Here is a 24,021-nt window from a genome sequence, read left to right as displayed (position 1 = left end):
TGCAGTGGCATTGGCCAAGCCATGTCTTCGTTTAGTCGCCTCATAAATTAAAATTAAAGTGAGATGGTAACCTTAACAAGCACAGTGGCCACTCCCCCCTCTAGCTGCTGAGGCCGCAGGTCTCGGCTAGAATCCCTCTGGACTGCTCTGCTGTTGCACTTCACACCAGCCTGCCGGCAATCACTTTGGACTCTGCCTTCAAAAGGCGGACACCGCACTCCTTTCTCTGTTCCTTCTCTGCCACTCCTTGGGCTTCGCAGCGGCCTCCTTGCTGGTCTCCCTGCTTGCTCGCTGGGTCCCTTCCAGACCCTTTAGAAACCTAAACATGAGGCTGCCCCTCCTCTGCTCACACCCTCTGATGACTCCTCTCACTCTGAGTGAAAGCCACAGTCCTGATGACAAGGACCAACAGGTCCCAGAGGGTCTGACTCTCCCCCTCCACCCCCCAAGGATGTTGTCACCTTTATCCTCCTTCCTATGACGCACCTCCTTGCTTTTCCTCTAGCACAGCTGGCTCACGCCACTACTTCCAGGTCTTTGCTCAAAGGTCACCTGCTTGATGAGGCTCAGCCTATCTTTATTTAAAAAAATATATTTTATTGATTTTTTACAGTGAGGAAGGGAGAGGGATCGTTAGAAACATTGATGAGAGAAACATCGATCAGCTGCCTCCTGCACACTCCCTACTGGGTATGTGCCCGCAACCAAGGTACATGCCCTTGACCAGAATTGAGTCCACAGGCCAATGCTCTATCCACTGAGCCAAACCGGTTAGGGCCTGACCATCTTTTTTAACAGTTGCAGCCCAGAGCCACAACTGGAACTCATACCCCTGGTCTGCTCTTTCCTTCCCGCAATGCTTACCACTTCACATAACACCTAACATTAGGCGTGTTCTTTACGATGGCTGCCCTACACCCCATCCCAGCAAGAACACAGGCCGTTCTTAGGAGTTCTCATCAGGGCTGCACATTTGCATCCCCAGCGCACAGCATTGTGAGGTCTGTTCCTTTCTTGACACCACATCTTGGGAAGAAAAGAGTTTATTATTATTGTCCCAACAACACGAGATCAGATGATATTTTACATACATGGGAGTTTCACCCTGATATTAATGTAAATTCTTTTAGGATTTCATCTTGCTTAATATTTAAACCCTTTCAACACTATAAACATTTCCTCAAAAGCTCCGATGGTGCTTCCATCCTGTCTTGATGCTGCCTGGGGGGTGGTACCTGAGACCCGGCACTGGAGCTAGGCGGCCCAGGGGGTCTGCATTCGTCAGCATGGTCTGTCAGTCAGTCAAGTGGAACAGGCTGCGGGGAGGTCAGGGGCCAGAACGTGCCACCCACACCTGGCTTCAGGAGCGGCCTTTCGGGAGCCCAGGTGCTCTGGGCATTCCCTCAGAGGGGCCGGCGTGAGGGGAGGTGGGCCCCAGCCCGCTCCCATCCACAGTGCGTGCCAGGCTGCGGAGCAGCTGGTGAACCGATAGCTCCGTTTGCCTATTCTCTGTGTTAAATAGAAGTATAAATCCTGCACACATGCAAGAAAGCACACAGAAATTAACAAGACGGCGCTGCAATAGAAGTGCTGAGCGCCTGGCGCCGGACGAGGAGGAAGCAGGCACTGCGTCAGTGCCCCAGGTGGCCTCAGCCCTCGTAGCCCTCAGGGTCTGGGGTCTTCAATGGCCCCGAAACCTCCAGAGCCACAGGCCCAGAAAGAGGACTGGTGTCTTTAACAAAACAGTTTTGATTTAGAAATAAGACAGACTCACTGCTTAAATACCTTTATTATTTTTTTAAAAAATTATTTGGACATTGATAGCTTTGCAAAATACTTCTCCCATCCCAAACCCTCAAACCTTTTCCACACATCCTCCCTAAAAAGACAAAATATTCGTACTTTGCACCCATTCACATCTAATTTTTAAAAACATATAACTCAAAATGAAATATTATTTTTCTTTTTCAGAACTCATTAGTTATTTTAAACCACAATGCAACATACTTAATGGCATTTCTTTTTAAAAATTAGCTTATCAGACTATTTTATGAGGAAAAAATCAATTCAAGGCTTTAAAGAGACTAGAAATTCCCTGTTTCTGGAAGCAGATGACATTGAAAGCCCCTGGAGTCTGCAATTCCACACTAGCAACAGCGCTGCTCCCGACGGACACCTGCTCCGCTGGGCAGTGCGAGGTGCTTCTGGCTGCAGCCGAGGAGCTGGGAAGGGCGGGAGGATAATTCCAGCACAACAGAGCAACAGGCCGGGACCACCGGAGGGACGCTTTCTGAGCAGTGCAATGAACGCCTCTCGGCAGGCTTGCTTGGGGCAGAGGAAGATGTGGGAAATCTGCAATCTACACTAACTTCTGAATGACGAATACAAGTGTCAACAAAAATATTGCACATCATACCAGAGGCACGAAACCACTGAGAAGGCTCCAGAAAGAGTAAATGCAGATGGAGATGAGCCCCAAAGTGCCTTCGGGAATGAGCGAGAGAAAAGGATTCCATGTGGATGGCACAGGGGTTACTGAGAGGAGGCAGAAAACAATCCCTTCCTTGTCCTCAATGGGCAGGTTTTAGGCGGACAAATCTTCATCACAGATGTGTCCGAAAGATCTAAGAAAGGTATCACGTCTTCATTTTCCCCAATACAACCGGGGCACTTCATTATGTGGCTAAAAAAAGAAGAAAGAAATCCTACATAGAACCCACCTGGCTAGCTGAGCACCATCGGTGTTTGCAAATGTCCTTCCCTGGCTGTGCAACCAACCCACCAACCCATGGACCTCTCCGAGCCACGCGGAGGCCCCGAAAGCTGCAGGGTGGCCTCACCTCCCAGTGCCCTGCGTGAGGCCTGTATCCTTCAAGGAGCTTGCAAAATGCAGGTGATGCTTCGGAGCATGCTGTGGGGAGAGCGGAGGTGACATGGAAGGCGCCTGTCCCTCCTTCACACTCAGGGACGCTGGCCAGCTAAACTGAGGCCGCATCACTGTCCATCAGCTGGGTTTGACCCAGACCCACATATTTGTTGCCAGAGTTTTAAAATCAAGAAAACATTTCTAACTCATCTCTGAGAATGGACACAATTCAATTCTCCACTGAAGTCACTGAGCAACTTTTTAGGGCTCCATAGCCCTAGCCTGACTAGATGGGTTGGTCACGCCTCTGCACAAGGCCTAGGACGGTACATCCCAGGTGCCCCAGGCTGCTGCTGCCCACACACTTCTCCCCGAAGGCTTCCCCTGACATGCACTCTCAGTAACTAGTAGTCCATATGTCATTAAAAGGCAAGTTGCTCTTGAGTAAGACTCCCAGAATTCACGTGGGCCCTGAGTCCTCATGGCCCGGGATGCGCGCCTGGCAGCGTGCTCTGCTCCTCCCACGGTGCGCAGTGGGAGCCTGCGCTCTTGCACTCTGAGTCTTGTAAACCACTGGGAGGTGCCAATCCCCCCAAAGCCCTGCCCACAGCTATGGCTGCAACTGATGCCAACCTATTGAGCTTTTAAAACATGAAACAAAAACAAAACAAAATACACACACACACCACACACACACACACACACACACACACACACACACACACACACACTTACTTTGGCACGTGAGCCTTGAGTTACTTGAGCATTTCATGTCCCTGCCCCTCCCCGTCCCAACATTTCAGTCGCTCTGTTAGGAGAATGAGGCCCTTCTGTGGATGAGAGAGATCACCATGAAGCACTGCTGTTCCGAGTCGCAAGAGGAGGAGCTACAAATGCTAAACCGGCCCCCCAAGCAGTCCTCACGTTTAGCATTATACTTTATGCAATGCTGCAAAACTTCTGTACCAGGACAACCAGTTTCAAACTGCTGGTTGATTAAATATACATTTACATATAGATATAGGTATAAAAATTACTAAGTCAACATTTGCTGTTTTCAATGTGAAAACAATAAAATGTAATTCTGAATAATTGTGCCTTTACCATAAGGTCCTTGTTAAAGGGATCATAAAAATAATTTTGCAATAAAAAAAACTTTTTAAAAAAGTTTAGTATTGCCCTCAAGTTCAAAAGTTTGGAGCAAATGTGCTGAGTAAGCAGGACTGGCATCTGTTCCTGCCACGGACCTGGAAGCCTTACACTGAGTGACCCCTGGTGGCGGCCCCGGTGCCTGCCAGCCACGGCCAGCTTGGCGTAGACCTCACGTGGCTGGGCAGCGCCAGGGGACTTGGGCGCGTTTCTCTGGCGGACGCCGCTGCAGCTCGCCCCCTCCCTGCTTGGAGCTCAGGCAGCACCCCGTGCTGGGCTCTGCCTTTTCTTGAGCACCCAGACTTAAGCAACTGGGGGTGGGGTCTTGGTGAGGACCACTGAGCACCAAGGCTGTGGGTGACGGGGCTGACCTTCTACTCGGCTGGAGGCAGGGATGGAGAGAAGATGGGCATTTCAGTGACACAGAAGTTAGCTGTGCAGGAAGGAAAGTGCATATAAGGTAGCTTAAGAACAGGTTAAGAGCAAACTGCCACAGAGAGGGAGGAGAATGGAGCCAACCCCTGCCTGCGGCCGGCCTGCCCCGTGGGCTGACATCCATGCTGTCTGACGTGTCGCCCATGAAGAAACGGGCACATGTTCTCCTGGTTCCGGCAAGCACACAATTTTCTTGGCAAAGTTCTTTTTTGCCAAGTTCAGTTTTATTTGGTTGCTGTTCTGAACCACTGTCACCGGAATTCATAGATGGGTGCGCTGTGTTCAGGAACGTGCGTTAGGTTGAGCGACTGATACCTGCAGGGAGACAAACGGAGGCAGCGGTCTCAGCATCCTGACCACTGAACAGGGATGTGTGAGCACCCAACACGCCGCACGCTCGCATGGGATGCAAACCCACCTCAGACTTCAGGTGGGCGAGGCGTGATTTACTTCTATTCCGTTACCATTCCTCCTGAGTTACGCACAGAGTAAGACGTTTAGGCCTCCTGCTCTAATCATGAAGCAATGCTAGTGGGTCTTATAAAAGGAGAGGCTGCGTAGCTTTGAGAGAAAACAGACTGGAGTCCTGCCTCTCTCCCTGCCGCTCATCCTGCCTCTCGTGGACGTCCAGCACCTCAGCTCCTTCTAGAAGGCCAGGCTATGATGTCCTCAGAGCTCCTGGGAACACAGGCACACCCCACTCCCTGGAACCCAAAGAGAGCACGGGAAAGAACACTTCACCATCTACTTTCATTCTCTCGCTCCCCGGACATGGCTGTTGGACACTGAGAGCCTCAGAGAGCTCCACGGTGGCGTGTGTTTCCCTGTGGGCAGGTGCTCCTGGAGCCCAGCAGGCAAAGGAGAAAGAGGCCAGGACCACACAGGGGTGATGACCCCCAGGGCAATTAGAGTGCTGGTGTGGTGCTAGCTCTCCCCTGACTTGTTTCACACAGAGAGAGGAGGAGCACAGCAAGAAGCAGTTTATTTCTTACCAAGAAAATCATCAAGAAAGGATTATACATTGGCCAGCAGAGGGTACTATAATCATAAGCCATCATAACAAGTATTGCTGAGGATATGGAGAAAGTAGAAAAATTGTGACCAGCATGCATTGCTGATGGGAAATGCAAAATGGTGTAGCTGCTGTGGAAAATGGCACAGCTGCTTTTTGGTGGCTCCTCAGAAAGTTAAAAATAGAATTACCAAATGACCCAGCAACTCTCCTCCTAGGTGTGTGCCCAAAGGAATTGAAAGCAAGAACTCAAACAGATACTTGTGCATCCATGTTCAGAGCAGAATTAGTCACCGTGGCCAAAGGTGAAAGCAGCACAATGTCTATCAAGGGATGAATAGACAAACAAATATGGTCTATATCCTTACAATGAAAACCACTCAGCAATGCATATGAAGTACTAATACAGGCTACAGAGTGGCTGAACCTCCAGGCCATTACGCTAAGTGAAAGAAGCCAGGCGCAAAGGCCACACAGTGTCTGATCCCACGTCTATAAAATACCGAGAACGGGCAAATCTGTAGAAATAGAAAGCAGGTCAGTGGTTGCCCGAGGCTGGGATGGGATGGGGTGTTGGACTGATAGCTGAGGGAGCACAGGGTTTCTTCCTGTGGTGATAAAAATGTTCTAAAATTGATGGTGGTGATGGTTGCACAACTCTTAATATACTAAAGGCCACTCACTGCACTGTATGCTTTATGATTTATATCTCAATAAAGCTATTATTTGAAAAAGAATAATGAAAAGTTTTAAAAACTCCTTTTGAAAACAATTTATTGAAATCCTAATAACTGTGGCTCTCAGAGGAGCTGGGACCACCCTGAGCCCAAGGGCACTGAACAAGATAGTTGAGTCAACCCAGGGTAGGGTCACTCACAAGTCACCAAAGTGCGAAAATTTTGAAAGGAAATAAGGTCATTCTATATTCAGAGAAGAAATCAGGTATTTTATGAAATGGTTCGCCCTTCAGGTATAACAAGATGCTTAAAAAGCAGCAAGGAGGCAGGAGAGTCCTCAAAAAGGTGTCAAAAACGAGCACTTGCAGTGGCATTGGGTCGTTTACCTCAAACCAAACACAGGGCAGGACTGTCAACTCCCACAGGCCCCTCGGTCACCAGGCTAAAATCAAGTGCACAGGGACCTGCAAATTCCTGTGACCAGGAATGTGACCAACAAAATTAAAAAGACTGCTGACAGCAAAATTCAGTCTGCAGCTGGATCTGACATTTTAGCTGCTGATTAAATTTGGGAGGAATAAGTACAAACCCAGCAAGACTGAGATAAACATTGCTGAACACACAGTAGTGCCGGCACGCACTCTCTGAGCGCTTTCACCTCGTGCTGTTTCCGTCCCATTCACTCAGCTCTGTGGATGGGGATGAGCGCCAGTGTGAGCAGCTGAGACCATCTAAAGAGGCCCCCAGCATCCACACAGCGTGGCATTCACGCAGAGACCGGCACAGGTTTCCTTTGGGATTTGGTGAGCCCAGTGAGAGCCGGGGCGGCTCGGGGCCTCCTTACCATTCTGAGCTCCTATGGTAATAGTAGCCCTCTATGGAGGCTGCCGACTTCTGGAAGCAGATGTAGTAGAACCCGGCAAAGGAAGCACCGCTGATGTCTTTGATTGTGTGGTCTGGGACCAGGAACTGTTCCTGCACGCAGATGGGGAAGGTCAGTAACAGCATCCTCCTCGCAGCTCTGCAGCCTCCTGTTAGCCATCAGACGGCTCTAAGGCTCCACCATCACATGTCTAGCCCGGAGGCGCGTTTTCTCCCACCTTGTGAACAGTTCGTAGGCCATTGGAGCATCCTACTTACTGCTACAGAAAGCTGTGCCTGGCGCTCACTAGGAGCAGCACCAAGAGAAGGTGCCATGGTCCACACATCTCGGAAATGAATCAATACCTATCTAAGTACCTACCTTTCAGAGCTCACAGGCAGGACGACCTGCGGAGCAAGTCTGTGCTCCACTTCAGGGACTGTCACTAGTTGCTCATCGCCTCTAGAACAGTGGGTCACTTCTATGGCCTGTGGATCACTCTGAGGGCAGCTCAGTCATCAGTAGCCCTTGTAATAACCCTTTTAAAAGGTCCACACCTCACCAAAAGCAACCAGAACGTTCCTGTTCTTGGTCAGGCACTTGCAAAAGGTAAGCTTTGATCTCTGGTTGGAGCCAAGAGTGGAAAGGCTGCATCCTATTACCTACTCTTCCGGGGAGACAAGGTCAGAGGTCAGGGCCCGGGGAGGTATAAAAGCCTCTGGTGAGTCATCCTGAGAAATTCTTTGCAGAAAGCACAACCATTGCTTTTTTTGATCTTTCCTCAAGCTCTGAAATTGCAATTTTAAAAATTAACTTTAAAATTAGAACCATACAAGATACTTCTTTTAATGTGTTATTTAGATGGCTTATCTCCAGTAGATGGCAAGCTCACGAGGGCAGGGCTCAGTACGTGGCAACTCTCCTGAAAGGGTAATGATCTCCATCCCCCAAAACGATTAACTGTACAAACTAAAGGCTAGGAATGACTACTCTCCATGTTTTGTGCATGTGAAAGCCAGCAAAATTTCATGGTAAAACAGCTGTTTCCTTTAGACTGGGGAGTAGGGCTTGGAGGGAGGTGTATGTTCACAAAGTGACTTACAAACTTGCTCCATGGTTTTGCTGTCCTATGGCCATTACACAGCAGTTATCATGCTACCAAAGCAGAGAGCACATGTGACTTCTCTGCCCAAAGCCAATCCACAGAGTCCACCCCCCTGGCAGAGTTCTCGGGCTGGTGAGTGGAAAACTTGAATTCCATTCCTGGTCCCTCATTTCCTGAGCTGGAGGGAACCAGCGGAGCTGAACTGCGCTGGGTGAGCCCTGCACAAGCCATGGTGACGGAGCAGTCACTGACATGGCATGCCAGCCCATGGCTGAGAAGAGGGGATGGACAATGACTACATTTAAAGAGCATTAGGCTCTCCCCTGAACGCACAGAACACTAAGGCTGATTCAACTTGGAGGGCCCCAGGGATTCCTGGGGGGAGAAAGGAGGGAGAGGACGTGAGCATCAGCGTCGGGGTGAATTCACTGCTACACTGCACAGCTTAACCAGAGCACACCGTGCGGTGTCAGCTGTGAACCGGTGTGCCTCGGAGCTGTGCCTGCCTCTCATGAGTGTGTAGAGACCCGGCCAAGAAGACAAAACTGTAACAAGCACTGGACACGGGAGCAGATGGGGGTTCCCTACAGGAGCCGCACAGTTGGAGAGCCACCTGCAGGGGCTTACCTTCCACCGCATGAAGACATAATCCCCATTCTTCAGCTCTTCATAATCAAAGTCATCTGAATTAAAGGATTTTGCATACTGATAAAAAGCCAGAAACTTGCCCTGAAAGCAAACATGAGAGGAAAAGACTAGGGTAAGAGGAGCCTGGGGTCAGGGCTGCCCTCCTGCCAGGTGCAATCGCCCTCTCAAGGGCCCCACAGCAGGTAGTGGCACCGCCAAGAGCAGCGGCGGCTGAGCACTGGGAGAGGAGTCTTTGGTCACTCCACTGATCAGGCCTGGCCTCTGGACGGAACCGGCACAGCCCGCTCAGGGACCTCGGCCTGAGGAAGTGGCAGGATGGAAACACACAACCCAGGAGACTGTTCCCAGAACACGTCACTGCAGACAAAGCCGGAAGCAGTGGAAAGATCTCTGCAGCCTGAGGCAGGCAGGCAACCAGGAGAGGGCCGGCCGACGCGTGCACAGAGACTGGATAGGGCAGTGTATGGTTAAGTTTAAAAAAGGAGACTAAAATAGGTTACAAAACTGTATCTTATGATCTCAGTTTTATAAAAAAAGTATAGATATTCAAATGAGATTCAGGAAAAGGTTCATACCTGTTTTAGCTTTAGGTATTGTCCTTATAGACAATTTTTCCCCTTTTGCTTTTCCATTTTTTCAAATATTTTAAAAACAAAAATATATAGATTCTACAAGAAAACATCTTAAAAAATGAGAATATAGAGACATTAACCCTTTGCGGTCCAATTTTATTTTTGGAATTCCAACAGTCTGGTCCAAATTAATTGACGGGACTGAATGTTGAACCGGTCTGCGGTGTCGACCTCAGCCTCGACGTTGGACCTGCTCCTAGCGCCTGGTCTGTCGAGTCAGCCTCCACATTGGACCGAAAAGGGTTAAGTCACAGAGTTTGTTACACAGATGAAGTACATGGAACCGTGACTTTGTAGTCCCATTGTAATACCAACTTAAAATACAGCTCAGGAAAATCTGAGGGTGCAATACAATGTTTCTGATTCCAGCTCACAATGGAAAAAGGACATGAGGGGTGAGGTGTATCAGACACTCTTAATCCCTGACAAACAAAGGCACAACACAGGCCTCCGGGAGGCTCTGCGGGGCCTGAGAGTTCTCGTGGGCTGGGAAAGCCATGGGAAACGCTGTGGGCTGCAGCCTGCAGGTCCCGCCATCATCTTCCCATGCCTGCACACCAGTGCCAGGGTGGCCTTCTCCATCCCTCTTTCACCCAAAATGTTTCAAGCTAGCCTAACAGAGGCTGGAGTCCCAGATGCTGTCCAAGGTCCTAATGGGAAGGCAATGGGGAATAAGAGCTGCTTTGCAGGTATTAATGTGCAACCAATCCAGCCTAAAACTAAGGCTTCCTTGGGCCCCAAAGACCTTGCTTTCCGCAGAACCAATCTGAGATGGAAAACGAAGCTGAATGGGAGACAAACTGTGGTTCATGACAAGGAAGGACTCTGCCACTGCGCTGCCCAGGAGAGGGAGGGGCCCCCTCACAAGGTGGCATGCCGTACACAAAGAGCCAGCATGGGGCGGGGGGACCAGGTGGTGCCAAAGAGCCCTCCAACACTTCTTTCTGACACTGGCACCATTGGCCCCCAACCTTTTGGATACTCAAATCTTGTTCATTTTCTCCTATTATAGAGAAATGAATGGCTAACCCAGACGGGGGTCTGCAGTAGGAGTCTTCGGCAAGGCTGGTTGGGCCAGATTCAGGAGAGAGTCTTAGAATCTTCCTTACCAACACAAGCAGTCATTTCTGGTTGGCTTAGAGGGTGAACACAACAGACTTGCTCAGTGTTAACCCAAAATTCATCGTTGCCATGGTCAACTAAGCCAAAAGGCTATGACAACAGGCTGAGAAATGGATGTGTGTGACAACTGAAGGAAAGACTGGAGGACAGGAACTCCACGCTGCTCACTGCTGCTGAATGGAGCATGCCGCCCTGGCTGGTTTGGCTCAGAGGACAGAGCCTCAGCCTGTGGACTGAAGGGTCCCGGTTTCGATTCCAGTCAAAGGCACAGGCCTGGGATGTGGGCTCGATCCCCAGTAGGGGTCGTGCAGGAGGCAGCCGATCCATGATTCTCTCTCATCATTGATGTTTCTATCTGTCTTTCTCTCTCCCTTCCTCTCTAAAATCAATAAAACTTTATTAAAAAAAAAAAAGAGAGAGAGAGAGCGCAAGCATGTCCACAGCTGACAGCTGCAGGGCGGAGACCGTGCCTGTCTGCCAGGAGCTGGGTGAGAAGAGCCCCCTGTGGTGTGGCCAAGGGGAGGAGCAGCTGTTCAGGAACTGCATCTCCACCTCATCCCCTGAGTCAGAGGCCATCACTGTACCTTTCACAGGATCCCCCCCAAGGACAGCAGGTGAGAAAGGAACCGTGGACAGGAATGTGGACAAACGGAAAGGACAGGGAGACGTGATAAGACCCTGAGCACCATGTTTCTGGACTCTCCTTGGTGGCCCAGGGCAATCAGAGACTGACTCACCCAATGTTTCCGATCAACATCTTCATCCGCATCCCACTTTCGAGTTAAGAAAGGGTGTTTTTGGCTGATTATTTCTCCTTCAAAGAAGGTCGTAAGGGTTGGGTACTCCTATGGTCAAAACCCAAACATCAAAAACAAGATGTCAAACAGGAATTTTAACCTTTACAAAGGAAAATTAGCCTCAATTTCACTTCTTCCCCGTACTTCCAAAAAAATTATCCCACCGCTAACCAACAATAAGCAGAGTTCGGCTGGGGGTCTGCTGATGCTGTGGACACCAGAATGGAGGGGCCGAGGTGGGGAGCCCCGGCTTCGGGCTTTGCCGGACCAGAGAGCCCTTCTGTGACTTCCCTTACGTGTTGATTGCTCAACAAGGAATCTGGACGATTCTCACAAGTGAGTTCTGAACACTCCAGCGGACAAAGAAGATGGTAACTAAGTAGACTGCACTTTCCAAGGAAAACACCCAAAGAGCCTCCAAAATTAGAGCCTTCACAGCTGTCTCCCTCAAGCTGAGACCTCGCCCACTGGTTCAGTGTTTTGTCCTTTTTATGCCAATTCTTCAGTTTTCTAGGAGTGAATTTTTTTGTAGAATACCTTGATATACTAGATACATTTAATTCTATCATCATATAAACAAAGATGATTTATACTAGGGAATATATGTAAATTAGGTCTGCAGTGGAAAAGCACAACCAGAAAACAATTCTGCTGGAAAAAATAAGTAAGTGGTGTCCCTGCCCGAGTGCTTAGATGCTCCTGCTCATTTTACTGCTATTGTTCACTGGCTAATGAGGCACCAAATCAATGGAAGAAAAAGTGACACAGTAAAAAGTCTACCATTTCTCTGCATTTGTAAAAACCCACCCGCCCACGCCTCTGCCCAGCCGGCTGGCCGCTGTTTCTCGGGAGCCCGGTGGTGACAGAGCTCTGCGAGCCAGTTCACAGCCCCCTCCCGGGACCAGAGGTCCTGCTTTCTTCTTCAGACCCCATGTGGGACCCTCTGGCTCTGCACCAAACACCCATACAGATTTAAAGTAAATCTGTTCTGACGGCTTTGCCTCTTCTCCCAGCTCGACTTGCCACGCAGCGCAGGACCGTCCTGAGAGACGCTGCCCACAGACCCAGTGGTGGCCGGGAGACGGCATCGCCGCCACGCTGCCACGGCTGCGGCCTGCCGCACGGCATACTGTCCTCAGCAGTAAACTTCCAAAAAGCAGAAATTTAACACCCCCAAACCACAATTCCCTCACTCAACCATGCTGCTGGGTTCTCCATGCAGATATTTATATAAACAGAGTGAAGAAAGAAAATGGAATAAATGGAAACCTCATTTTAAAGGTAAAACCTAAATTCACTAATCTGTTTTAGGAAAGAATACTAATGAGAAAAAGTTAGCCTCTGACTTGAGATTTTAAACTAAGCTATATAATAAATATATATTATTATTTATTATATAATTTATTATTATTATTATTTATTATTTATTATAATAAATAATAATACAAGAATAAACTCTGAAGCCTGGCTGGGTGGCTCAGGAGGTTGATCACTGTCCCATGCACTGAAAGGTCGTTGGTTGATTCCCAGTCATGGCACATACCTGGGTTGCCGGTTCGATTCCTGGTCGCGTTATGTACAGGAGGCAGCCGATCAATGTTTCTCTCTCACATCAATGTTTTTTTCTCTCTCTCCCTCTAAAAATCATTAAAACATTAAAAAAAAAGAATAAACTGTGTTTTGCATACTCATAACTGTAATTTTCTGAGTTTCAAACTTTAATATATTTTTTAAAACTTCCTTAGAAGAGACAGAAAAAAATGATAAAGTGGTCCTACTTAATGCAAAAAATATTCATATGGTTCAAATTACATTTTCCTAATGAATGATTCTGCACTGACTTCTCCCTAAAATACTTTAGGCAGTATACCAGGACTATAAGGTACCCCAAAACTCATAGAAGTAAATAAAATACATAGTGAATGACAATATGTTCAGAAGTTACCAAAAATATCTCTTAGTGCAGGAACAGGAAACGCAAGCACCTGAATACAGCCAAATTGGTGGTAATTCATAGAGTCAAAGAACAACTGTCAGCAGAAGGAAAGCAGGAATATCAGAAAACCGGTCAGAGTGGCAGAGCCAGCACCAACCCCGACCCTCTGAGCAGGTGCCTGCTTCTTGTGGTGGGTGGGGGGTGGCCAGACAGTAAGTTCTACAACCGACCCCGCTCACTGACTCCAGGCTCACCAAACACAGTCTGCTGACAGGTCTGGCTTTCCATGTACATCCGCCTTCTGGGGAATCAACATTCAACTAGCCAGGAAGTCAAAGGGAAACTCCAGAACTTGCATGTGCCTCCTTGGTAAGTACACGGACCAGCACTGTCACATACGGTCTCTACGAGGATGGTCAGTGTGACCTCTCCCCTGGTTCCTGGACATGCAGGGGCCTGATGTGTGTGAACCAGCGCTGTCACACATGGTCTCTGCGAGGGTGGTCAGTGCGACCTCTCCCCTGGTTCCTGAACATGCATGGGCCTGATGTGTGTGAACCAGCGCTGTCACACACGGTCTCTGCGAGGGTGGTCAGTGCGACCTCTCCCCTGGTTCCTGAACATGCATGGGCCTGATGTGTGTGAACCAGCGCTGTCACATACGGTCTCTGCGAGGGTGGTCAGTGCGACCTCTCCCCTGGTTCCTGAACATGCATGGGCCTGATGTGTGTGAACCAGCGCTGTCACACACGGTCTCTACGAGGATGGTCAGTGTGACCTCTCCCCTGGTTCCTGAACATGCATGGGCCTGGTGTGTGTGAACCAGCGCTGTCACACACGGTCTCTGCGAGGGTGGTCAGTGTGACCTCTCCCCTGGTTCCTGAACATGCATGGGCCTGATGTGTGTGAACCAGCGCTGTCACATACGGTCTCTGCGAGGGTGGTCAGTGCGACCTCTCCCCTGGTTCCTGAACATGCATGGGCCTGATGTGTGTGAACCAGCGCTGTCACATACGGTCTCTGCGAGGGTGGTCAGTGTGACCTCTCCCCTGGTTCCTGAACATGCATGGGCCTGATGTGTGTGAACCAGCGCTGTCACACACGGTCTCTACGAGGATGGTCAGTGTGACCTCTCCCCTGGTTCCTGAACATGCATGGGCCTGGTGTGTGTGAACCAGCGCTGTCACACACGGTCTCTGGGAGGGTGGTCAGTGTGACCTCTCCCCTGGTTCCTGAACATGCATGGGCCTGATGTGTGTGAACCAGCGCTGTCACACACGGTCTCTGGGAGGGTGGTCAGTGTGACCTCTCCCCTGGTTCCTGAACATGCATGGGCCTGATGTGTGTGAGCCAGCGCTGTCACACACGGTCTCTGTGAGGGTGGTCAGCGCGACCTCTCCCCTGGTTCCTGAACACGCATGGGCCTGATGTGTGTGAACCAGCGCTGTCACACACGGTCTCTGCGAGGGTGGTCAGTGCGACCTCTCCCCCTTTGCCCAGCGAGTTCAGCACCATCTCAGTGGGAGCTTCCTAGCCTTCCAACCTGGTCTAGTGAATGAGCGAAGTGTCTGAGTGACTCCCCCAGTGTGGCTCGTCCTGGCCTGTGCCAGCTGCCTTCTGCCTGCCAGCTGCCTCCCCAGGGACGATCCTTCTCCCTACTGCTGAGTCAGAGTTGCAAAGAGAATGTTATTTGACACCCATTCTGCACAATTCTGGGGTTTCATTTCCAGAGGTACACAACCTTTAAAGCTGTGCTTGTTTGTGAACGTGAGCTAGCAAAGAGGCAATTACCGCCAATTTAACAGTTCCATATTGTAAATACAAGGAGGACTCTAACTAAAAACCAAGCCATTTAAATAGTTCTATTCACAGCTATAAATGGAAAAGCCAACAAAAATGGATAACTGCATTTCATAATACAGGTATAAAATATTCTAGGAATTGTCACCCTTTCTACATTTTACTAATTATCTATAGTGACTATATATTAAATTTATAATTTTAAAGTTACTAAGACATTGCACAACACCATGCCTATAGTAAGAGCCAGTGAATAGTACATTTTAAATGGGTAAAGTGTATGGTATATAAACTGTATCTCAGTAAAGTTACTAAAAAATGTTTTTAAAAAAGGTGAATTCAAAAAATCCTGAAATGGAGTGTGACTTAGAAACCCCTGACTGAATGCCATCCCAGCGCCATCTCTGAGTCCACCACCCCCGGGCAGGCCGGAAGGACCACCCAGGAGGGCGATCTCCAAGTCCCAGCCACAAAGCCGGGCTGCCCTGGGCAGCCTCCTTGGTGAGTGCTCACGCCGCAGAGGTGCCCCCTTCACTAGGGTCACTGTTCCTGAAAGTTCACTGCATTTCTGTACATTGTTTGGGGATTGTTAATGCTACTTAGCATTTCTGTGCGGCTTTCTATCACTAAAATGACTGATTTTTAGAAGCAGCAGTAAATATTCCACATTACAAACGTCCCTGGTTTCCTTCTGAAGTTAAATGTTGATGTTCTGCACTCAATTAATTTGGTGTCTAAGAGTTGAACGTACTCTGTTTACTATGTTTTCTGCTACCACAGATTCAAAGGTTAGCATCCTTCATTTTCCTGTCATTTCCTCTCTCTGCTTGACGGGATGCGTTTCCAAAGGGGATGAAAAGAGTACCTTTTCATCTCAATAACAAACTTCACAGGAAATTCTCAACCACACTTCTTTTTTGTTTGTTTTGTTAATCCCCATCAGAGGATATTTTTTCCATTTATTTTTAGAGAGTGGATGAGAGGGAGGGCAAGGAAGAGGAAGAGACAGAGACAGAGAGATCAGTTGCCTCCTGCATGCACCCGACCAGGGTGGGAGATTGAACTTGCAACACAGGTTCGAACCCATGGCCCTTTGATGGGGGGGCCGACACTCACACCAGCCAGGGCTTAACCAAATTCCTTCCCTCCCTCCCTCCCTCCCTCCCTCCCTCCTTCCTTTCTTTTTAATATATTTTATTGATTTTTTTTACAGAGAGGAAGGGAGAAGGATAGAGAGTCAGAAACATTGATGAGAGAGAAACATCAATCAGCTGCCTCCTGCATACCCGCTACTGGGGATGTGCCTGTAACCAAGGTACATGCCCTTGACCGGAATTGAACCTGGGACCCTTCAGTCCGCAGGCCGATGCTCTATCCACTGAGCCAAACCGTTAGGGCTCTTTCTTTCTTTTTAATATTTTTAAAATTGATTTCAGAGAGGAAGGGGGAGTTAGAAAGAGAGAGAGAGAGAAACATCAATGATGAGAGAGAATCATTGATTGGCTGCCTCCCGCATGCCTTCCACTGGGGATGGAGCCTGAAACCGGGGCAGGTGCCCCTGACCAGAATCGATCCCAGGACCCTTCAGTCCACAGGCCGACACTATCCACTGAGTCAAACCAGCTAGGGCTCAACCAAATTTCTAATACAGAAGAGGAGAACCAGATGGCATCAAGGAGACAAACAATTGTTTTGAGACTAAGGGGTCATCACGCCTTATTAGTATTCCATATTGTATTCCATTATAATCTACCACTTATGTTACATTGCTTCCTCCTCACTAGGACAAGCTCCTTGACGAGGCAGAGCAGGTATTTTAATTCTTACTTTATACATGAATAAACTGAAGGGAAATTAAACATCATGGGACCAGTAAGGGACACTACGAGAAAGTCATCCAGCTCCTTTCCACAGCATTTCCAACCCCCCGGCGTCGGGACAATGAGAGCTGGGCAGGTGCACAGACACGCAGCCAGGCCAAGCCCCCGCCTTCACTGTGGAGGGAGGTGGCCAGTCCAGTTACCTCCTTCCTCTTCCTGTTCACTTACTAGTGGGAAAAGGAAGGATGCTCTTTCTTGCTTCCTATATTTCCAGGAGTTTCGAGGTTTACAGAGTTGGTTCAAAGAAAATACAACAGTCTACAATGATATAGAAGCTAATTTCTGTTAGGAAATGGATGACCACTTTCCATTGTTCCAGTGAACTAAGGGGTTGAAAGAACTTCAAGAACTCTCAAAGGATTGATGCTTATTTCAGAAATTGTTAAACTTACGAGGGTGATAGCTATATTCTTACTATATATTACTTTCTCAAAAATGATAAAAATGAAATCAATAGTATTAGTCACATTGTGACTTATTTATAAACTTTAAAGATTTGTGAATCTGTATACCTTCCAACAGGACACCTGAAGATTGCATGCTTTATGCTACCTATAGCGTAACAACACTTAGAAACAGGGCACCTTAATCAAGCCCCAGAGACGAAACTGCCTGCCATTCACACTCAGACTGCCGAGCGCAGCCCGCTTCCTAGTCCGTGTGAGTGAGTGCTTACCTCAGTAAGGCCTTTAATCTTCAGGTACCCACAAAGGTAAGAGTTCCCCGTGTCCACATGCTGGAAAGAAAGGACACACAGCCTCGTTACAAACGGAGGAGCCGCCAGGAGACAAGCAGGAGTCACTTTCCAGTGATCATCCTTGAGACGAAGCGAGGAAGGGAGGCCTGCAGACCAGGGCCCACCCCGTGCAACCAGGGTCAGCTGTGTGAGTCTTCTCCACCCACGAGAAGACGCAGATGATTCAGATGAAGCTCAACTTCGTTCGGCTGAGTATCATGAGACCAAAGTCCCCTTCTGGACTAGCAGCTTGCTCCAGCCCCATCTCTGTACTGTCTTCAATTCCAGGCTCCCTTCTGACTACAGATTTTGTGCGTCCCTGGCCAGCAGGCCTCCCTTTCCACCTGTACACATGGTGTCATTTCTAACCTGGGCTTCATCTGCTTTCTAATGCTTTTTGGGCCTATTTTTGCCTCCATGTTGCTCAGTCACTGGTCTAACAAGTCCACTGTATTTACATTAAGCATATCTTGCATTATTTATGAAATGGGCAGAATAGTCAGGGAAGGCATCTTTCAAAGACTTGTGGTATAAATTTGTTAAACCCTAATCAGAATACACCGTGCACGCCTGCTCTGCTCTCTTCATGCACAGCTGCTTGTATTTCTTGAAGAGCCTAAAACAGGGGTGGGCAAACTTTTTGACTCGAGGGCCACAATGGGTTCTTAAACTGGACCGGAGGGCCGGAACAAAAGCATGGATGGAGTGTTTGTGTGAACTAATATAAATTCAAAGTAAACATCATTACATAAAAGGGTACGGTCTTTTTTTTTTTTTTTTTTTTTTTTTTTAGTTTTATTCATTTCAAACGGGCCGGAGCCGGCCCGCGGGCCGTAGTTTGCCCACGGCTGGCCTAAAATAAATAGGAGTAACAGGTGTAGATTTTGAGGTTTAGCAGCCACCCAACAACCAATTTCCTACTGTTCCACACTGGCAGGACCCAGATCCTGTACTGGCACCAACCCTGGCCCTGCAAGACCTGCTAACCCCTGATGGCTCCAAGGCAAACATGTGCCCCAGCCCCTGTGAGCTGTCGGTTTACGGGTGAGTGACTCAGTTCTGGCCACTGGATGTGTGCATGTCTCCTGGGTGCAGCTGGGAGATACTCTGGCTGCTGGAGAGGCTCTTTTCTCCCCCTTGTGGTGGCAGTATCTGCATGCAGTGCCCGGCCCAGGGCAGTCATCTAGATATTATGAGGAGAAACAGGCTGGGAAATGCCAAGGATGGCAGCACGGAAAGACAAAAAGAAATGGGCCCCTGAATGAGCCAATCGGGAACCAAGCCACCTCTCAATTTCTTGTGATGTGAGATAATGGGTCCCCTTTTCTCTAAGCTACTCTGAAATGGTTACTTGTAGCTGGATACATACTAACTAGTGCATTTTACCTCCATCTATACAGAGTCATCCCGAATAGGCAGATTTTTCAGATTTTATGACAATTGGATTAATTTACAAAGTAAAACCCTGGAATTAAAGCAAAATAAAGTACAATGGTGCTGCAGCACATTGACATTTTAATGTGAAATGAGTTCTCATTTTAAGACACTAGAAAAGTTTTGTGGAATTTATCAGATTTGGGGACTCAACTACTTCCAATTACACAGTAAATCAAATACTAAGGCGATCCTCAAAAACTGTAATGAACTCACTCAGCCAGATGAGGTCAGCACCAAAGCAAATGGGCTTCAGTGACACTAAAGTGCTCCCAGTTTGGAGCTGGTGACCAAAGTATTCCATGTGAAAACTGCCAGAGCATTTTAAATGTCCCATCTGCTGGCCCTGGATGTTACTGAAGCAGCTGATCCGCACTAATGTGGTTCTGCACAGAACTTTTATTAAAAGATACACAACTCTAACCCGAGGCCTTAAATTTCATGTATGCAATTCTCACTGAATTCAATATAGTTTGGGGTTTCACAGCTGCTGGAAGGATATCAGGTGGCAAAGATACTTGCTAATAAGATTAAAACTTAAACCACAAATTGGCTAACATTTTGCAAGGATTATCACAAGAATCAGAATTTCAATTTGCCTTCCATTCAACCATATGTCTCTCCCATTTTGCCCAAACTGATCGTGGTGACGGGTGGTGAACTCAAATGCACCCAGTGTAGAGAGCTTTAACCAAAGGACAGGCCAGCATCTCAGTGAGAAGAGTAAGGCAAATGCTTAGCAAGGTCTCTCAGCACAGCTATACCCAACAGCTGCTTTTAAAAAATATTCCTCTCACACTGACCCTGGCCCTCACTTTACTCTTGGCTTCTTAGATGGCAGGAGATAAACAACAACAACCACCGCAGTCGGAATCTCACAAAGTTTGAGGAACTCTTTAAACTGGAACTCAAAGAGAGAAAGCACTCCAAAGAGCACAGGCAGAGCTGAGCAACATCATCATTCGTCAGGGAAATGCAACTCCACACCACAATGATGATGCCACGTCACACCCTCGAGGTTGGCTACGATAAAAAAGATGGACACCAGCGAGTGCTGGTGAGGAAGTGGAGGCACTGCCACCCGCATACCCTGCTGGTGGGAATGCAACACGGTGCAGTCACTGGAAAGCAGTCTGGCAGTTTCTCAAAATGTTCAACAGAGTTACCATGTGACCCAGCAATTCCACTCCTAGGAATCTATCCAAGAGAAATGAAAACACATGTCCACACAAAACCTGTACATGTATGCTCACAGCAGCATTATTCATAACAGTCAAAAAGGGGAAACAACCCAAATGCCCCTCAACTGATCAGTGGATAAGTAACATGTCGTATGCCCATACAATGTATTATGCAACAATAAAAAGGATTGAGGCAGACACATGCTGGGATATGGGTAAATCCTAAAAACATGCTCAGTGGAAAAAGCTAGACTCAAAAGGTCACATATTGTACAATTTCATTTACATGAAATGTCCAGAATAAGCAAATCTTAGAAAAAAATTAGTGGTTGCCTAGAGTTGGAAGGGGTTTGGGGTTTCTTTACAAGATGATGAAAATTAGATTGCAGTGACATATACAACTTCTGTGAATATACTAAAAGCTATTGGATTGTACACATCAAGTGGGTGACTCTTATGCTAAGTGAATTATCCTATATATTAACTCTAATATGCAAATTGACCAAATGGCAGAACAACCGGTCACTATGACGCACGCTGACCACCAGGGGGCAGACGCTCAATGCAGGAGCTGTCCCCTGGTGGTCAGTGCGTTCCCACAGGGGGAGCGCTGCTCAGCCAGAAGCCGGGCTCGCTGCTCCTTAGCTCTGCCTCAGAGGCAGGAGAGGCTCCCACCACTGCCACTGTGCTCGCCAGCTGTGAGCCTGGCTTCTTATTGCAGGCGGGCAGTAAGGAGCAAGGGGTCCTGGACTGCGAGAGGGCCTAAGCTGGCAGTTGGACACCCCCGAGTGGTCCCAGACTGCGAGAGGGCGCAGGCCAGGCTGAGGGACCCCCCCCCCCCCCTTCCACTTCCCTGCTCAGTGCACGATATTTCGTGCACCGGGCCTCTAGTACCTAAATAAAGCTGTTGTGCCCTGGCCAGTTTGGCTCAGTAGATAAGAGTGTCAGCTCTTGGACTGAAGGGTCTCTGGTTTGATTCTGATCAGGGGCACATCTCTAGGTTGCAGGCTCGATCCCTGGTGCCCAGGTCAGGGGTGTGTGCAGGAGGCAACCAATCGATGTGTCTCTCTCACATCGATGTTTCTCTCTCTGTGTCTCTCCCCTTTCTTTCCACTCTCTAAAAATCAATAGAAAAATATCCTTGGGTGAGAATTAACAAAATAAATAAATAAAAATAAAGCTGCTGTGACAAAAAAGAAAGCAAGCAGGAATGGGGATGCATTATAAAAGGCAGCAGTATCCTAAGAAACTAGCTCTGGCTCTAAAAACAGATGATGGGGCAATTCACATGCCACTGACTCTCAATAATGGACAAGCAGCTCACCAATCCAGACAGAGGTCAGCATTCCTGGGCATGACCACCCCCACCATCACCCATCAGTCATGTACCAACTCCATCACCCCTTCCACTGGTTCACAAGGAAACTGGCACCTGACAGAAACCCAGACACCACACGCCAATGACAGCAGACGTGTTGCCGCAGTAACCAGAGCGACTTCTCTTTGACACTTAGCTACCCTGCCGATTGGTCCCTATCACATCAGAAACCATTATATTAAACAATGGACACAAATTCGAGATCATTCCAAAAATGACCCACACCAGGGATCTCACTTTCAGAATTTTATGATTAATGGCAAAAAACCTTCATACTAAATTCTTACATTTCAATCACCAGGAGGTACATAATTACGAGATTACAATAAATATCATGGCTCATAATAGAACTCTAAGTTTATGGCTCAAAGACACAATTAACATGAAGATGCAGCTTTCCCAATCCAAAACAGGGGCAATGAGTCCCACCGAGCAGTAAGGAGAGGCTGAAGAATGCTTAGTTAGCAGAAAGAAAACGTGCTCCTCCCCTTGTCTTTTGGGTGGGAGGCCTATTTGCTCAGAAGAGAGACTGTTTAACATTTAAAATGTAAAAGGGCAAGTGTGTGGCGAAGACCTCCGTCTGGCCTCACCCATGGCATCCGGGAGGAGCACACTAGGACCGCAAAGCTTCGGGAAGACTTGCAGGGAGACCTGCTGGGAGGGGCTTTAGGAAACAGCCTAAGAGGTGGGGGGTCAGGCTAAGGACAGGGGGGCAGCGTGAGGGGGAAGGGTTCCAGGCAAGCAACAGCAGCCACGGCGGAGGAGCCTTTTTACAGGGAAGGGAGGAAAGCGGTCTGAGCCAGAGCCAGCGTCTCGCGGGGCATGAGTGCCAGCTGCACCGCCATCGCGCGGGGTGCGGTGAGGACGGCGGCGGTGAAGCCGAAGCTGAAAGCTCTCAGGGCTGACAGCAGGTGCTCACAAACCCAGGCCACATGGGGGGCGGGCAGGCTAGGGGGGGTGGGGGGGGCTGGGGAGCATGTAATACTTTCAACAAGAAAGTTTTAATTTAAAATGGGGGGGGGGGGCCTGGAGGAAGCCTTGGCGGCGGAGATTAGTTAAGGACCCGCAGAGGGCCCCCGGGAGCTGGAGAGGGAGACAGGTGGGAGGCGGGCGGTCTGGGTGGGGGGCAGAGGCCTGCGGGGCCGGAAAGCGACGGGCGAGCGCCCGGGCAGGGGCCAGAGCCCAGCGGCTGAGGAAGCTCCAGCGGCACCGGCAGGCGGGTCCGTCCTGGGTGCGGGCCACGGCCGGGAGGGGGCCGGTGGGCCGTGGGCTCCGGGCTGCGGGTGGTGCGGGGGCTCACACGGGGCGGAGGGGCCGGCATCGGGCCCCGGGGGGGGGGCAGGGCTCGGGCTGGGGAGGCCGGCACAGGCCCGGCCCGGAGGGTGCCGTCAGGAGACCCCAGGAGCGCGCTGCCGGGAGGGCTGATCGCGGCGACAGGTCCCGGGGCGGAGGGCCCGCGTGTGAGGGAGCCCGGCGCGGGGGCTTCCGGGTCCCGCAGGGCTGGCCACGGGCTGCCCGTGGGGAGGGTCGGGCTGCCGGGAGCGGCTCGCGCAGGCTCCGGTGAGGGGCAGGTCGGGCTGGGACAGTGCGAGGCGCCGGCTGGGCACGTCCGGGTGAAGCGCCGCTGCAGGAGGCCCGGCGGCGAGGGCCTGGTCCCGGCGGCGGGCTCGAGGCGAGGAGCCGGGCAGGCTCGGCCTGTGAGCGCCGCGAGGAGGCCCTCGGGCCCGCCCGCCGGCCGGCGCTCACCTGCAGCACCACCTCTACGTCGTACGAGTTCCCCTTGCTCTTCTGGTGGCCGCGGAACTTGGAGCCGCTGTAGAGCAGGCTGGTGGCCACGCCGGGCTGCTGCGTGTTGATGGGCGGCGGAGGGATGAGCGAGGCCGCGGAGGCGACCGAGGCACCGGCCGGCGGGGGACACTCAGTGCGGACCGGCATCGCGGGGTCCCCCGGAGCCAGGGCTGGGGGAGGGGAGAGGAACCGCCGCCGCCGCGCGGGAGCCGAGGAGGGCGGCGGGGAGGGAGGGGCCGGGCGCGCACGCGCTGGCTTGGGGCGGGAGCGGCGCACCACCCGCCCGCGGCCTGCGGACCAACCGCTCCGACCGCCACCGGGACCCCGGGACCTGTCAGCGGGGCCCGCCGGTCTGGAGTTGAGTCCCCTTCCCCACTTGCGCGCGCGCTCGTGCGCGCGCACGCACACACACACTCACATACTCACACACACACACACTCACACACACACATACACATACACACACACACACACACACACACACACACAAACACACCACCCCTCCCGATTGGCCCGGTAGCGCCTGGGGGGCGGGAGCAGGCTGAGGCGGTGCTTCCACCCATTGGTGAGCAAAGAGAACACG

General features: G+C 50.0%; 1 protein-coding gene across 6 annotated transcripts; it reads right to left on the bottom strand.

Moving 5' to 3' along the window:
- Positions 1 to 1,770: 1,770 nt before the first annotated feature.
- Positions 1,771 to 23,956, bottom strand: GID4 (GID complex subunit 4 homolog). Of its 6 annotated transcripts, XR_009449042.1 has the most exons (8): positions 23,397 to 23,740; positions 17,598 to 17,657; positions 11,246 to 11,353; positions 8,734 to 8,835; positions 6,984 to 7,114; positions 4,387 to 4,765; positions 3,602 to 3,696; positions 1,771 to 2,683 (listed from the first exon to the last, which is right to left on the bottom strand). XR_009449042.1 is itself a non-coding variant. In XM_059668392.1 (6 exons), the coding sequence occupies exons 1-6, from the start codon at positions 23,583 to 23,585 to the stop codon at positions 4,702 to 4,704; spliced, it is 654 nt and encodes a 217-aa protein (XP_059524375.1). In that variant the 5' UTR covers positions 23,586 to 23,956; the 3' UTR covers positions 1,771 to 4,701. The 6 variants fall into 6 exon arrangements, 3 of the variants coding, with proteins under 3 accessions (XP_059524375.1, XP_059524378.1, XP_059524377.1); XR_009449040.1 differs by having other exon boundaries at positions 3,602 to 4,765; XR_009449041.1 differs by having other exon boundaries at positions 1,771 to 3,696.
- Between the last annotated feature and the right edge of the window lie 65 nt (positions 23,957 to 24,021).

The sequence above is a fragment of the Myotis daubentonii genome, chromosome 16 (genome assembly GCF_963259705.1).
Source record: "Myotis daubentonii chromosome 16, mMyoDau2.1, whole genome shotgun sequence".
Lineage (NCBI taxonomy): Eukaryota > Metazoa > Chordata > Mammalia > Chiroptera > Vespertilionidae > Myotis > Myotis daubentonii.
The sequence above is the reverse complement of the archived record's forward strand: the minus strand, read 5'-3'. Positions and strand labels throughout refer to the sequence as shown.

What these genes read in the sequence shown, in the direction of transcription:
- GID4 (XM_059668392.1), bottom strand. Translation starts at nt 23,585, where the DNA reads ATGCCGGTCCGCACTGAGTGTCCCCCGCCGGCCGGTGCCTCGGTCGCC. An exon ending in ATGTTGATCGGAAACATTGG is followed by an intron (nt 8,836 to 11,245) that starts GTGAGTCAGTCT and finishes GTTTGCTTTCAG; the next exon opens with GGCAAGTTTCTGGCTTTTTA. An exon ending in ATGTCTTCATGCGGTGGAAG is followed by an intron (nt 7,115 to 8,733) that starts GTAAGCCCCTGC and finishes ATCTGCGTGCAG; the next exon opens with GAACAGTTCCTGGTCCCAGA.